General features: G+C 41.9%; 1 protein-coding gene across 1 annotated transcript; it reads right to left on the reverse strand.

The window, feature by feature from the left end:
- Nucleotides 1-154: 154 nt before the first annotated feature.
- Nucleotides 155-13,573, reverse strand: pbrm1l (polybromo 1, like). The gene is given in 31 exon segments (XM_071527027.1): nucleotides 155-537; nucleotides 1,295-1,499; nucleotides 1,991-2,055; nucleotides 2,439-2,600; nucleotides 3,017-3,172; nucleotides 3,256-3,454; nucleotides 3,679-3,886; nucleotides 4,002-4,185; nucleotides 4,345-4,502; nucleotides 4,644-4,789; nucleotides 5,498-5,743; nucleotides 5,845-6,002; nucleotides 6,787-6,972; nucleotides 7,069-7,280; nucleotides 8,232-8,871; nucleotides 9,002-9,107; nucleotides 9,235-9,514; nucleotides 9,726-9,811; nucleotides 10,003-10,144; nucleotides 10,223-10,439; nucleotides 10,538-10,629; nucleotides 10,777-10,862; nucleotides 10,943-11,041; nucleotides 11,162-11,230; nucleotides 11,731-11,778; nucleotides 11,781-11,864; nucleotides 12,165-12,314; nucleotides 12,431-12,578; nucleotides 12,782-12,879; nucleotides 12,988-13,165; nucleotides 13,490-13,573. Coding segments are annotated over 30 exon segments (4,938 nt in total). The 5' UTR covers nucleotides 13,132-13,165; nucleotides 13,490-13,573; the 3' UTR covers nucleotides 155-373.
- Nucleotides 13,574-14,482: the final 909 nt, after the last annotated feature.

Raw genomic sequence — 14,482 nt, forward strand, 5'->3', positions numbered from 1 at the left:
TAAAACCCCATATACTGTAACCTCGATTTAGTACTCTAACCTATGAGTTGAATTTAACTAGCAAGCTTTTCACAAGCACATTTACAAAGAGTTTGCGGGTATAATAAAAACGAATAATATATAACAATATGTTGTTCAGAAAATTTATTTTGGCAGTATCCATAGGCCCAAAAACCTGATTTTTGTAGCGAAATTAATCCTCATGTTTTTTCTTTAAAAATGAAAAAAGCACACACAAGAAACTACATCAAGCTTATTATGCTAATAAATATAAAATCGATCATTGATTCACTATAAAATATTGCTTCTATGGCCTATTATCCTTCCTAAAGTCAATTTCATGATAAGAACAGTGAGGTGGTTTGCGTGTTTTCTACAGGTTGTATGTCTGACGGATGTTCAGAGAGTCTCGCAGCATCAAGTCGCGCAGGCGCCACAGTGCGTCTGCCATGGTTGTGTGGGCTCCTTTGCTCTTCAGCCAGTGAGCTGGCAGCCGGCTCTCCTGTTCTTTGGTCAAGTAGGCATCTCGTCTTTGCGCTGTTGTGTAGACACAAGGTTGAAAATTAAATTCTTGCATAACAGCCAAATAAGCTTTTACATTTATGAGCAAAAAGACACACACAAAAACTGAAGACTCCAAATTGCCCATAGACGTGAGTGTGTTTGGGTGTAGTATGGTATATGATGTACATGATCTAGTACATGAAGCATACATATGACATCGTTTTTGTATGCATGTATATATGATGTTGTAAATTATGTAGTAAATTATATATATGAAGTATCTGACTTAGTATAGGATGTCTGTCTATATGTATATTTAGGATGTATGCGTATGATGTAGTATGGTATATGACATGTAAAGCCCTTTGAGACTTGACTGTGATAAAGGGCTATGTAAACAAAACAAGACTAGAAGCATAATCACCATGAAACATAACCAATTATGCAAATGAGGTCATTCATTAGGGTAATTGGTGCATTAATTAGCAAACATTTCTGTCAAAAACCATTAAGGAAATATGGTAGTTTAAAGAAAATCATTTTTTCCTCATTAATATGCAAATTTACGTAATGAGGCACTCCAAAATCTAATCAGATCATTTACTCTTTAGTGAGTACCTGTGGTGTAAGTATAACATTTCTATGATGTATTGTTCTTGAGTTCACAAGAATGTGTCTCCACACAGACAGACAGACAGATAGACGTTACTATGACAATGTAATGTCCCGCATACAGTGTACCATGCTGGCAGGACACAAAAAAAAAAAATGAACACACAAGACACACCACCTTTGAGTGTTTGGTCCCACTTGCTGACAGTGCCAGACTCTGAATTCAGGCCCTCAATATACTTCAGGTAGGCTTCTGAGTGGAGCACCCTCTGGGTCTTGGGTGGTGGAGCCACAAACATGGGAGTGGTGGGCTGCAGGTGTGAGGGCTGGCCCTGTCCTGGGTATGGTGGAGGGGCGTGCTGCCCTTGAATGAACATTCCAGGCTAAAATACAAGAAAACAATGACAGTCTTTTTTTTAGCATCTAGACAATCTGTGGAATATTATATTACATTGTGAAATGACAAAGAAAAAATCCTTTTGTTTCTACTTTGTGTAAGATTTAAAGCCCCAAGCCGTAATTGCAATATGGTTCACCCTGTGCAAACACTGTTGACGCATTATTTACATATGTATTTATTTACATTTTTCCCCATTCTCAAACTGAGTGTTGATGATAAAAGGACTGACAGTATGCAAAAGCTAAACATGATTTTTACATGTAGTTGGAGGCAATAAAATGTCCATTTACCATGGTAATATTTGTAAAAACTGAAGTATAACAGGCCAGAATGTTAGTGATGATGGGTAATATAAGATGAAAAATTCCTGTTTTCCATATTCATATCCAACGTTTCATATGCAGTGTTTTCAGGAATCTGTGTGAATATATCTAAAAACCCATATAGCCAAGTATTTTCTGGATTGGGGCTTACCTGTTGCATGTAGTGGTTTCCAGGTGCAGGACTTCCTGCCATGCCATTCATACCAGAGGCCATACCTGTTAAATTATAATAATTAATTTCTGTCTGTTTAGGAATTGTGGTCAACCTGCATTGGTTTGCTTTATTTTGAGAACTAACACTATAACAAATATTAAGTGTGGGCTTTACAGAAATTTATGGTTATGGTTAGTATCAATATTTTCACACGCATTACATGTTTGACTGCGAATTAGATATCAGATGTATTTTTTAGGTGTAAGATATTTAAGATGTGAGACTTTGGTGGCAGGCAGAGCACTTTGACTGCTTGGTGAGTAGATCAGGCTTTTCAGCCCGAGTAGACTGGAGCGCCACAGCCTGTGGACCAGGTAAACCCCTCCAGCAGGAGAGACACGACTGGATGTAACTGAGCAGGTATGGCTAGGACAGAGGCCCTTACCCTGATGAGGCATGCCAGGGTACCCAGGCATACCTTGCTGGAGATGGAGAGGAGGCAGCTGGGACCCCCCTATGGCATGAGGTGGCATTGGGGCCACACTCAACAAGCCCTCATGGGGGCCCTGCAAGGGCATGTAAGGTGGGCCGTAAGCTCCCATCATGCCTTGGGGAAGAAGGTGAGGAGAGGACAACAACAAACCATGCATAAGTGACATGCAACTGACTAAAAGAATACATGCACTACTACTGCACACAATGATACAAATGTGGCTCAGAACGTTAGTAGACAAAACAAGCATGAAAGTTAAATGAAACAAAAAGAAACAAGGTTGAACAACCATGGTTAAAAATCAGTCATGCAGTTGATGTCATGCAATTTCAGATATGAAACAAGTGATGCTCAAAAATATGAATGTAAAATAATATGAAATAGCAGCAAAAGATTGCTGTAAGAATGTACTGAGGTACTGAAGTTTTGAATGGTCAGAAAATTGAAGGATTACGCTTTTTTTTAACAGTCCAGCCTCATTTCCCCGCTACAATGTGTCAAACACTCGTGCTGTCTCTGAGAGGGGTTACCTGACACAGGCGTCATGGTCTGGTTTATCATTCCCATAGTGCTAGGCGAAGGCACCACCCCCATCAGTGCCCCTACTGGGGTACCTGCTCTAGGGGAAGCCTGTTGCTGGACTGCCCTCTCACGCTCCTGCTGCTCCACTATTTTGGCTGCCCGTTCTGCAACACACACAGGAATTCTGTCTTGACTTCAGTTCACATCAAAGCACTTTCACACCTCACAGTAAGTTTCTTCCTCTCACCTTCATACTCTGCTTTCTTGGGAGCCTCCAGGTTCCTCCACTCTGTGCCCACCAGTCGACTCAGCTCCCCAAAGGAGAAGTCTGGGTGTCGAGCCTTGATGACTGCTCGCATTTCACTGCTGAACAGGATATAGCCGCTCATGTTGATCTTCCTCTTGGCCCCTTCCTTCTTGGATAAGCCCTTCATCTTAGGAGTGGACTACACAAAAAAATAGCCAATCATCATCAATTTTCTGGACTTTATGATTGCTATTTAAGCAAATTCTTTAGGCGATGTATCTAGCAGGTGTGCATGTGTGAAAAATGTTAACATGAGAAGATCAGGACCAGGGTTTGAAGCCTTTGATGGATACAAGGTTTTGGGGCAGACTACAGTGGGTTAAGGTATTTTATGGTGTGTGGGTACATAGGTAAGTATAAGACCTGGGAAGGGGTGTATGGCATGACGTCCAAATCGCTTCCCATAGGGGTTTGCATCTGAGGCATTGAGGGGGTCTCTGGAGCCTCATCATCCTCCTCCAAGTCTTCCATATCCTCATCACCATCCTCCATATCTGCCAATTTAACCTCCAGCTCCTCTATCTTCTTATTGAGCAAGGGGGATGCTTCCTTCTGTGGCACTATCAACTTCCTAAATAAGTACCAATAAGAGAAAAAATAGATGCTAACTTGTCTAGAAATTCAGACTAGGCAAGCATTTGTTCAAGTTTGTAGAAGAATAGGCGGTCTGCATAAGCGTGACTAACCTGAAGTAGAAAATTTCATCCTCCACCACTTTGGAAGCAAGTGAGAAACGTTTCAGGCCTTTGAACTTCTTCATCTGCTTCTCACTCTCAATGTAGCGGCTCTCACACAGCAGGACATCCTCCTCTGGCACCTCAGTAGGTCTGCAGGACAGGTAGTCCTTAAAGGAGGACACCATACATTTGCCTGGAGAGCAGAGAGGAAGGACAAAAGTTGTTTATACATAAGCTGGCTAATGAATACCCTTGTCAGAATTTCTTCCTGTCAGAGTGTGGCTGGACATTTACATAGGCTCACTGTGATGTGGGAACACAAGAGCGTGTTGTAGAAGTATGAATGCAGTACCTATGACACAGGTCATGGGCAAGGTCTCTTCCAGATTGCTCAGGAACACCTCTCTCTTGTAGAACATTTTTGTGGGCTCATGTTCCGTTTCCTCTGGATGGATGAAGATGGGTCCAAAGAAGAAAGTTGCTCTATCCTGCACCCACAGCTTCTCTATCCTACGACCCAGCCAAGGGAGCCATATTAATGACAGTAATAATTCCAACAGCTACATCAGACCAATACCACATCATAACCCATTTAAAATAACAGGTCCTCTCAACTGACACCTTTCGAAACATGAAAAGATATTCACCCACCTGGCAACCCGAGGTTTTGACAGACCATGTGACTGGATGTAAACACAGTCTCCCACCTTCAGCCACATGTTGTTGTAGCGTAATTGGTCATAGTAGTGACACCCGGGCTCAGCTCCACTCATCTCAACAGGGACATCCTCTTTCTCCTAAATGCATGCACACACACAAACACAAATAACTGGGTTGTTTGTTTAGTTTGACAAACTACTTTATTTTATTTCATCTACTTCCACCTGAGTCAGACATTCTTGACAGGCTACCGGTCTCCTGTTTAATTAATGCCCTGCAGTCTAGGCCTACTGACAGTGTCCTCGCTTGGAGACAAAACACTCTGGATCCTGCCTTGCATTTTCTCTTCCATTTCTACCTAGACTCCAGCCTCATTCTTTCCACTGAACTTGCAGGCTAGTATCCTGATTCACCAGCCCTAGTGGAATTAAGTAAAGTATTCAGCTAAAGTAGCTGAAGTTTGATACCACCCCATTGGCTCTACCCATACTTACTGTTTTTTCTTTGTTGTGTTCTATTATTATCTGCTACAATGACCCAGTTTCCTTAAAGGGAAATTTAACAGGCTCAGAGGATCATAAGAAGATCAGAGAAACCAAAAGGCCAAATCAGGAACAGATACAGCAAATTAATCTAAGCATGGAGCCTTAGCCACAGCATAAATTATATATTAAATCTTCTATTATTGTCTGTCATGTTGTCTATTTAACTCACAAAAAATCTGCAAATATTCAAAACAGGTGATTTCAAACTAAACAGCCAATCACTGCCCAGTATCTTCACCAATGAATGTGTGTGGCCATGTTCATTACAAGTTAATCCCTAAAAATACAATGTTGCCTCACCTTGTCCACAAAACTGTTACTGTCTGTATCCGACACTGTCACTTGTTTTTCCTGGTCAGGCTTGGCGAACATGGAAGCAACACGGACAACAGGCAATGGCACTTCCCGAGGGACAAATCTCACAGAGCTCACAGGCATGGCCCATATCTTGATCTTTTTGAAGGACTTGTTCCTGGCAGCATAGCGAGATTCACAGATGTAAACATCCTCTGCTCTGTAGCCCTCAGGCTGAAGTTTGAAATAATCCTATAGGAAACAGAATAAAGTCATGATTAGGTGAACAGATCCATGTGTTAACAAATTGTTGATTATACTTTATGTGGTTCTATTTCCATGGAGGGTCTTACCTTCACAAACATGACCATGCATTTGCCCAGGACTTTACTGATGGGCACTTTGTTATTGTAGTCACTCTTGAAGACTTCTTTTTCCAGGAACTTGCGTGTGGCCAAGTGGAAGGTTTCACTGGGCCTGTAGAACCAGCAGCCATAGAGCCACTTCTCACCTTCGCACACATAGGACAAGACACAAGGCAAGGCCATATTTTAAGTAGGGTATGAGGGATGAGCATCAGCAGCCAAATACTCAATTGCCCTAAAAGGAGTTGAAATTGACATCTGACATTGGGATTTTTTAAAGAATGGATAATGCACAATAATTACAAAAATATGGATTGACTTTAGTTTTAAAAAGCTAAGTTCTGTCTAACAGTCCCTTTCTTAAAGTAAATATGGCTAATGATTTTTATCAGTGATGTGGGTGGTGCAGTGAAACTGATTTACACGTCAGGGTCAGTGAACCCGAGCGGTGGCTGATGAAACCCTGCAAGCTGATGGATGGCCCCAGCTCGAAAGTGCTGCAGAACAAAATGAGCTATAATTTTAATTAAACGAACCATGTATCCCACTCTATCAAAATCACCTCAACTGTTGCAGAGGAACAAAAACAGTTTAGTAATGAGAACAGAAGTGTGAAATTCAACATGCAAGGTCTCAGGTGTTTAGCTACAATAATAGCTTATATCTCACTCATGGTATGTAATGTACCTGTAGCCAATCAGTGCCATCTGCAGGGCCATCTGCAGAGCCATCATTTGATGCTTATGAACATAGTCAATTCAGATATACGCAGTTCAAGATTGATTTCAACAAAATTATTGTCATTTACTATTTGATTATTTGATTTGACTCTAAAATGCATGCCACTATTAGATTAGCGAAATAAATTTGAAAATGCCCATCCCTAGTATGATCAGTAGGAGTATTGGTGGATTTGGATGAGTTGGTTACCTGCTTCATCCTCCCACAGACGTTCAATGCAGACAATGTGCGGCTTTAGGTTTGGCTCCGCTGGCTGCACATAGACACAGTCGCCCACGTGGTAGGTGCTGTTTTCAAAGCTGCAGTCCTGACTGTACATGCGCTCCGGCCCCGACTGCCATGCCTCTCCTGGCAGGTACTCCGCTTTCTCGCCTTCTTTGGGTGAGAAATACATTGATTTCACATTAATCTGACATCAACATTTTAACATACCTTCAATGTGTATTATGCAAACAACGCTCACAGACACACCTTTGTTCTCCTCCTCCCGCTTTTGCTTGTCCTCCTCAATCTCTCTGGGAAGTTTCTCCCTCTTTTCCTGCTCCACGTCGCTGTGCAGGTGTTTTGAAGTGTAGTTGAGTGCAGAAGACAACAGAATCTCTCCATTCTTGCATAGCTCATCTCTGATCTTAATGAAAAACTGCTGAAGTTCCACTGCATCCTCAAAGATCTCAGAGTCAGTCCTGCAGATGTATAGAAAACATTATTTAAAACAGCCCTACACAGTTTGGTGTATTGTAAAACAAGCCTAGATTCAGGAGGTATTACACACTAATATTATTTATATTTTTTTCAGCTGTAAAACCAGTGTGTTGCTGTGCAGGAGTAAAGTTCTGGTCAAATCCCCAACCATTAAGTGCACATTGATGAATGTGTAAGTTTTATACTAAACGTTTGCCCTAGCTGTTCAAATCGTCCCCTTTGTATTTGGACATCAGCCTACATTTGGATATTGTAGACAAAAATGATATAAGCCATCGTAGCTCTGGACAGCTTGTGACTAGAATAACATTTTAAAAAGGATAACAGGACAAACTAGGTAGGTTAGTCAACCAGTATTCCCTCCAACTGTACATTATGGGTATGTTACTGATGAGCTTGCGATTGTTTCTATTCATCTCAGGGTCATGTCATTTATCAGTCATGTGGTGACATGGAGTCTTATTTACATTACTGGACACTATATAGATCACAGGGCTGCGAGAGTGCAGAGAGAGACTGACTTTGTCCATGTTGCTCCTCTCCAATGATGCATCATTAAACTTCTATCCACCAATTGATCAGATCAACTTCTGTCTGTTCCTGTGCTCCGGTATCAATATCACATACAACGCTTGCAGGTCTTTAGGTGAAATAAATTGCATGGAAATAAAAATGGGCCAATCTTCAAACATACGGGCAGGGTTCCCAGACAATGGTCAAACATGTCAAAAACCCAAAACAAGTAACTTTGCTATTTCTATGAACAATAAAACACGCAACTCCTCTTTTTAATGTTTCTTTTTGTCCAAAGACTGGACAAAAGACAACTATTTTACATAGACACTTTACTTATGTAGGATAACCTGTGACTGACAATACTGTAAAAACTATAGACACTGAGCAGATGGCTTTTTCAAAATAAGTTTGTATACCTGTGCAGCCTCCTTGCCTTCTCCAGTACTTCAAACATGTGCTCCTGGAAGACGTCCAATCTCCTGTAGCGGCCACGGTCCACGTTCACCCTAATGATGTCAAAGTTGAGTGGGGGCTTCTCAGGGCAGGCTGGGTCCACCGCGGGAATCTCAGCCAGCGAGTCACTGTAGCAGCGCCCCTCCTCATCCTGGTGGCCCAGCACAGACACAAACAGGTTCCTGATCAGCTCTCGGACCAGCGGGCCCACAGCAGGAGCCCCGGAGTCCTCGCCTCCCTCCTGCTGCTTGCGGGTCTCCAGCAGCACCCGGTGCAACACCAGAGCGTCCCGATAGATCAGAGACTCGGGCTCATTGTAGGTGCAAGCATTGTTGAACATGAGGGCAAAGTCCTCCACCAGGGCTTCCACATCCTGGTAACGGCCAGCCGCCATGTGGCTTCGCAGGCGCTCCATATCAATGGGCCGCTTGATGGTGGCATAGTAGTCAGGCAACTCGGCACGAGATGGCAGACGGAGGAAGATTGTGCTAAGACGTCGGCCTCGACGGTCAGTGAAGTTCCTCACAGCATCATAGAGCTCGTTTAACCGCTGCTGGAGGGGGGTGACGTATTTGGACTTCTTTGGAGAGACGCCACTCTTTCCTAAATTAAAAAAAAACAAAAAAAAAAACAGGAATAAACACAGGTATTCAACAAAATGAAAGCCAACAAATAGTGGAACCAGACATGGACATTTTATGTTGTTTTTAAATGTTTAATAAGGAAAACCTACTTAGTTTCAGTTTGGGAGATCCCACGTCCTCCTCTTCAGGAGTAGGTCCTAACTCCTTGCGCTTGTCTTTCACTATCTTTTCCAGAACATCAGCATCATTATACACCTATGTCGAATGGCGGGGGGGGCAACAAAATCAGAAAAAATATAACTCATACAATGACTTTTGAGTATCTAATGAATGCAAAAGTGAAGATTTTATGTTTTATCCATTGTGAATTTGCACTGCCTACCTGAGAACCCTCCTCATTGTAATGCCGGGCGTTACGGAACATCAGCTTCATGTCATCCATCAGAGCTTCCTCCGTGGTGTAGCGCTCAGAGCGGATGTTGTGCTCGATGGTCTTCAGGTCCATTGGCTCGAGGATGACGTTATAGTAGTCAGGGTAGTCCTTCTTGGAGGGCTTGACCATGAACAGGTCACAGAGACGTCGGCTGGTGCCTGCCTCCCTGGCCTCTGTCACGGCAGCGTACAGGACTTTCATCCGGTTCTTTTTGACGTTCTTCTTGTGGCTGTAAGAGAATCAAAGTAGAATATGAATAGGGTTTGGTAGCAATACCAGGAGACTGAACACAAGATGCCATATAAAACACACAGGTTCATGAGTGATGTGTGTCTATTTTGATAAATTGTTGACAGGTGAACTACAGACCCTGCATGCTCATGGGAATTAGCAACGGATAAAGATAGAGAGGAATCTGACAGAGAAAGACACATTCTCACCTTTTCTTCTTGGTGCTCCCTGCATCAGACGACAGAATGCTGTCTCCATCCTCATCATCTCTCCTAAGAAGGTCCCTCTTTTTCAACTGGAACAAAAAAAACGTATATCTCAGCCAACAATTACACCCACTTATAAATCTATCTATTTCTGCAACATTTCCCACCACTCTGTTTCAAATTAGGTTTTTTTTATAAAGCAGTAATTCTAGGCCCATAAACTGTGGAGTGAAAGCATCTCCCAGCATATCTTGACACAACATGATGCAGAAGTCATTACCTGTAGGATTTGCTGAAGCCTGACCGCCCGTTTGTAAATACCCGAGTTGGGCATATTGTAGCGCTTTGCGTTCTCAAACATCAGAGTGAGATCAGCATCCATCTGTTCCACAGTCTCATACTCGCCATTCTTCATCTTCTCCCTAGAGAGAAACAAAAGGTCATTAATCCACCGACATCATGTCTGTATTGGCTGTATCCGTTGAATGATTGCTCCTTGCCTGATCTGTTGCAGAGCGACGGGCTGTTTGATTTGCTGATAGTAGTCGGGATATTCTCTGCGAGAGGGCAGCTGCAGGAAAGGTTCAGAGAGGAGCTGGCCCTGGTTGTTCCTGCCTCCCCTCACGGCTTCATACAGCTGGAAGACAGGGTTGCTCATGTCCATACTAGAGCTCAAGCACTCGGCCTCTGACTCCCCTTCATCATAGCGCACAGAGCCTGCAAACATTCACAAGGAAGACATTAGTATTTCCTGCTATCATCTATTCTACGCACACAAGAGACAGTTTTGTGCTGCCTACAGTGCTTTTACTTACCAGACAGCACGGGATCGTCTTCGCTCTCTGAGCCATACTGAAGTGATAGGGTGATGGCTGAGAGACGGTCCCCCTGGACAGATCTGCGATTTCTTAATAGTAACAGTGCAGAGGCAGGACACACAGCATATAAGAAACAATCTTGTCAGGATCTCTTCTCAATCACGGGATCATTTGTTGACTTGTATTTGAGACGCATGAAAATATATGATAAAAACTCTTTAATGGTGTTTAAATACCTGATGCGAAGACTAGATTTCGTGGGCTCTGCATGTTCCAGTTCAGTCTTCCGCTGGATGAAGACTTTCTTGATGGTGTTAGCATCCTATACAGCAAGAGAACATTTGTTAATGTTTGCGATATAACGCACACTATAAAAAGAACTATAAGAATGAAAGAGTATACCTTAAAAACCTGAGATCCTGGTTCGTTGTAAGTTTTGGCATTTTTGGCTAGTAGGTCAATGTCCTTGGCCATAGTACTGATACTTTTATAGTATCCAATCTACAAAAGTAAAATAAATTGGCATTGGTTAGAAAAAACATAAATCAAGCTCAGATACAGTGATATATTAATAGGAAATATGCACAAAAAAGCAATTAAGTCAGCGAATGAATTGAATACCTGTATTCTTTGAGCGATAGCTCTCAGATCAATCGGCTCCTTTATAATGGCATAGTAGTCTGGGTAATGCTAGGAAAGGACAGACAAATTCAGAGTGATAAGAAATTGAATAGTGACTGACTAAATTAAATTGTGAATGTAAGCTGATAAATAGACTTTACCCTAATCAACTTTCTTAGATTAGAACCAAAATTAGGACCCCATGGTTGTCTTTAGTTTAGTGGAATCCTGGACAGGCACAAAGTAGACTTCACCTCCTTGGTCTGACATGCTGCATTTTCTGGCGTTGGTGGTATGCAAGTCTCAAGAATGTGTATTGGGCTCTATTACAATTACACTTTTTCAAAGCACTTAACCCTCTACTGTTCCAGTAGAAGTGCTCAGAGGCTAACAGTAGGATTAAGATATTTGCATCAAAGTTATGATTTCGAAAAAGAAAAAAATCCTTTAAATCTTACAATCACCATTTGAAACTTAGTACCTGTACAGGACTCCACTAACACCTATAGCTAGCTGAATCCCAATTTCAGGAGTCTCAATGGAGGTCAACAGACTTTTGAAGGACTTACCACTTTGGAAGGCAGTTTCTGAAAAAGTTCGCTGACCAGACGTCCTGACTGACCAGACGTCCTGAGGGGTCAGTATGGGACACTACAGCTTCCAAGAGCTGCTCCAAAATCTCTTTCAAACAGCCAGTTGGCGTCTACAAGTCAAATATGCAGGGATTAGTTCTCTGCCACGACACGTTGGGCCTCAATTTGTCATAACAAACACACATTTTCATGGAAAGCATTTTAATGAACACAAAACACTTTAAATGCAAGAAATGACCTAACATTTAAAAACATTCAAAATTATTTTTCATTCATTAGATGGGTTTTGTCCTAGCATTTTAACATCTTTTAACATGTTACACATATGGAAATTGATATATTAGGCTCATGCATGATGGTGATAGAGGCAAGGTGATTCAAAAATAAATTTAGCAACTAAAAATACTTACCTCATCTTCAGTTGACATTCCTGGGTTATCCAGCATATCATCACCATCGTCATCATCGTCATCTCCATCTCCAGGTTGCACAAACTCATTCCTTGTTTGCAAATATATCTCCCACAACTTGCATGCAGCCTGATACTCTTCACTTTCACCCTGAATTGTTGAAAACCAAATATAGAAAGAATTAGTTTTGTCAGTGGATGTGTGCCACACATGGGCTAAGTAAGAATGCAGCTTATCCAGCAGCAGAGCTCATAATTATTCCCCACCTTGTAGTATGATTTGGCATTATTGAACATGAGATGGAAATCTGCAGTAAGCTGTTCCACATCATGGTAATCCTCTGACTTGAGCTTCTGTTGAATCTTTGTCATATCAATAGGCTGGGACACCACCTCATAATAATCAGGCTGATTCCTGAAGAGAGAACAGACATCACAGCAATTGTCAAAATTACTCAGAAAATTCCTGCTGGTAGATCAACTGTCAAATCTCTACACAATGCATATTTATGATTGTTATCCACTTAACTAAAATGATTTACTTGGGCAAATCAACTTTCTTAAAAATAAATTTTCCAGTATCACAGATTCTTGACTCAGGCCTATAGGTTACATTACCTTCTCTTTGGTACCCTTAGGAAAAATTCACAAAGTTGCCTCCCTTGATCATCCTTGTGGTCCCTGACAGTGTTATAGAGCTCATGGCATACAGCAATCTGGAGGGGAGAAAACATTACAGTCACTAACACTTAGAGATGCCAAGTCCATTCATTGCAAGGAATACAGCTAAAACTGGATAAAAACCAAATAAAAAATGCATTTACCGGGTCTACCCCAGGAACATTGGAGGTCCTTCTTCTTTTTCTCCCACTTCCAGGAGTAGAGGAGGAGGCATCGTCAAAGTCTCCTCCACCACTCACACTGCTGGAGGGGGAAGTGGCTCTTCTCCTCTTGGAGCTCATTGACATAGCTGGCTGGTTTGATAACAAGCTAGCCTGCTAGCTACAAAACACACAAGTATCAAACTGGTAATTAAAGTTGATTCGATTAATATTCGTTTAGCAGAAGTTAACAAAACTAACACACTTGCACGTATGCAGTTATAAAAACGCCAAAACGGTAACAGTAAACTTAAATTGGTTAACGTAGCGTAACGGTAGCGCCGCTTGGATGGATGAAACAAAGCAGGACGAGCGCCGACAGTTAGCATATTATCCTAGCTGGCTTTTCGCTTTCCTATTAACATGGCGAAGCTACAAAAACTAGCAAAAATATACGCGCGGAGGTAAATAAACGAAGGAAATTGCATTCAAAAACCGAACTTACCTGCTTTTTAGCAAAGTTTGCCGTAGTTCCCTGAGCAAAATAGCTAGTCTTATTTGAAAACTCCTGCCCGGAAGTTGTGGTTGTATTTTCTTTGTGAGTGGTGAAGGGAAGCAACAGCTCGAGACATCACTGCCCCCTTCAGTTTAGGGGTGGTACTTCACTCAATAGTATGTACTGTAGTGCTGAAATACAGTATTTGTGCAATAGAGCTCCTGTATCATCCATAGACTGTAAAAAAAAAAAAAAAAAAAAAAAATGTCATCACTGGGTAATTTGTAAACAGTAGTGTAGGTTTGTGGGGAGACAGTGAAGACAGATTTGGGAAGTAGTTAAATTGTACCCTATATATATATATATATATATATAGAGAGAGAGCATGATGATGGAGCATCTTTGTGCAGTAGGTTGGTATCCTTTAACCTATTCCATTGCTTATGCCTATAAACAAGGAAATGTTGGTCTTGATCCACGGGGTATTTGGCCTTTTGTGTCTCCATAAACCTCTCAGTGGCCTTGGGGAGAGGCAGTAGCCAAACACTCAGCGAGTCACTGGAGTGAATCTGGACAGGCCGTGTAAATCTTTACAGCTGGTGGGGAAGAGATCAAGAAATGCTCTGTCCTCCTGTCACCTTCGAAGTGTCCATAAGCAAGGCAGCCTTTTTCATATCAAGGATCTCTAAATATAGCATCTGCATTAGTTAGACCAAGGATCCCCATTTGTTAAGACTTTGTCCAAGGGACTGTTGAGGAAATCAGGACTCAGGTTAGGAGTGTCCAATAGTATAGCTTCTTTATTGCATAGAGGTACAGATACAGGTACAGTTTCAGAGCTTGTCTAACAAAGTAGGCTGCACACCCTCATGGAGAAGTGCAGCTGGATTTATACGCTGAAAGGGCCTAGCTACTTGGCCTTGAAACAGAGATAACTTGTCTTGTAGCAGTAAAATGGTCAGTACAAGCTGGAACAAAGAAGGAATGTGAGGTACAAAGCAT

Source organism: Centroberyx affinis, unplaced genomic scaffold, assembly GCF_046629955.1.
Source record: "Centroberyx affinis isolate AG114_WGS23_722 - 3 ecotype Tasmania unplaced genomic scaffold, CSIRO-AGI_Caff_v1 ptg001484l_1, whole genome shotgun sequence".
Lineage (NCBI taxonomy): Eukaryota > Metazoa > Chordata > Actinopteri > Beryciformes > Berycidae > Centroberyx > Centroberyx affinis.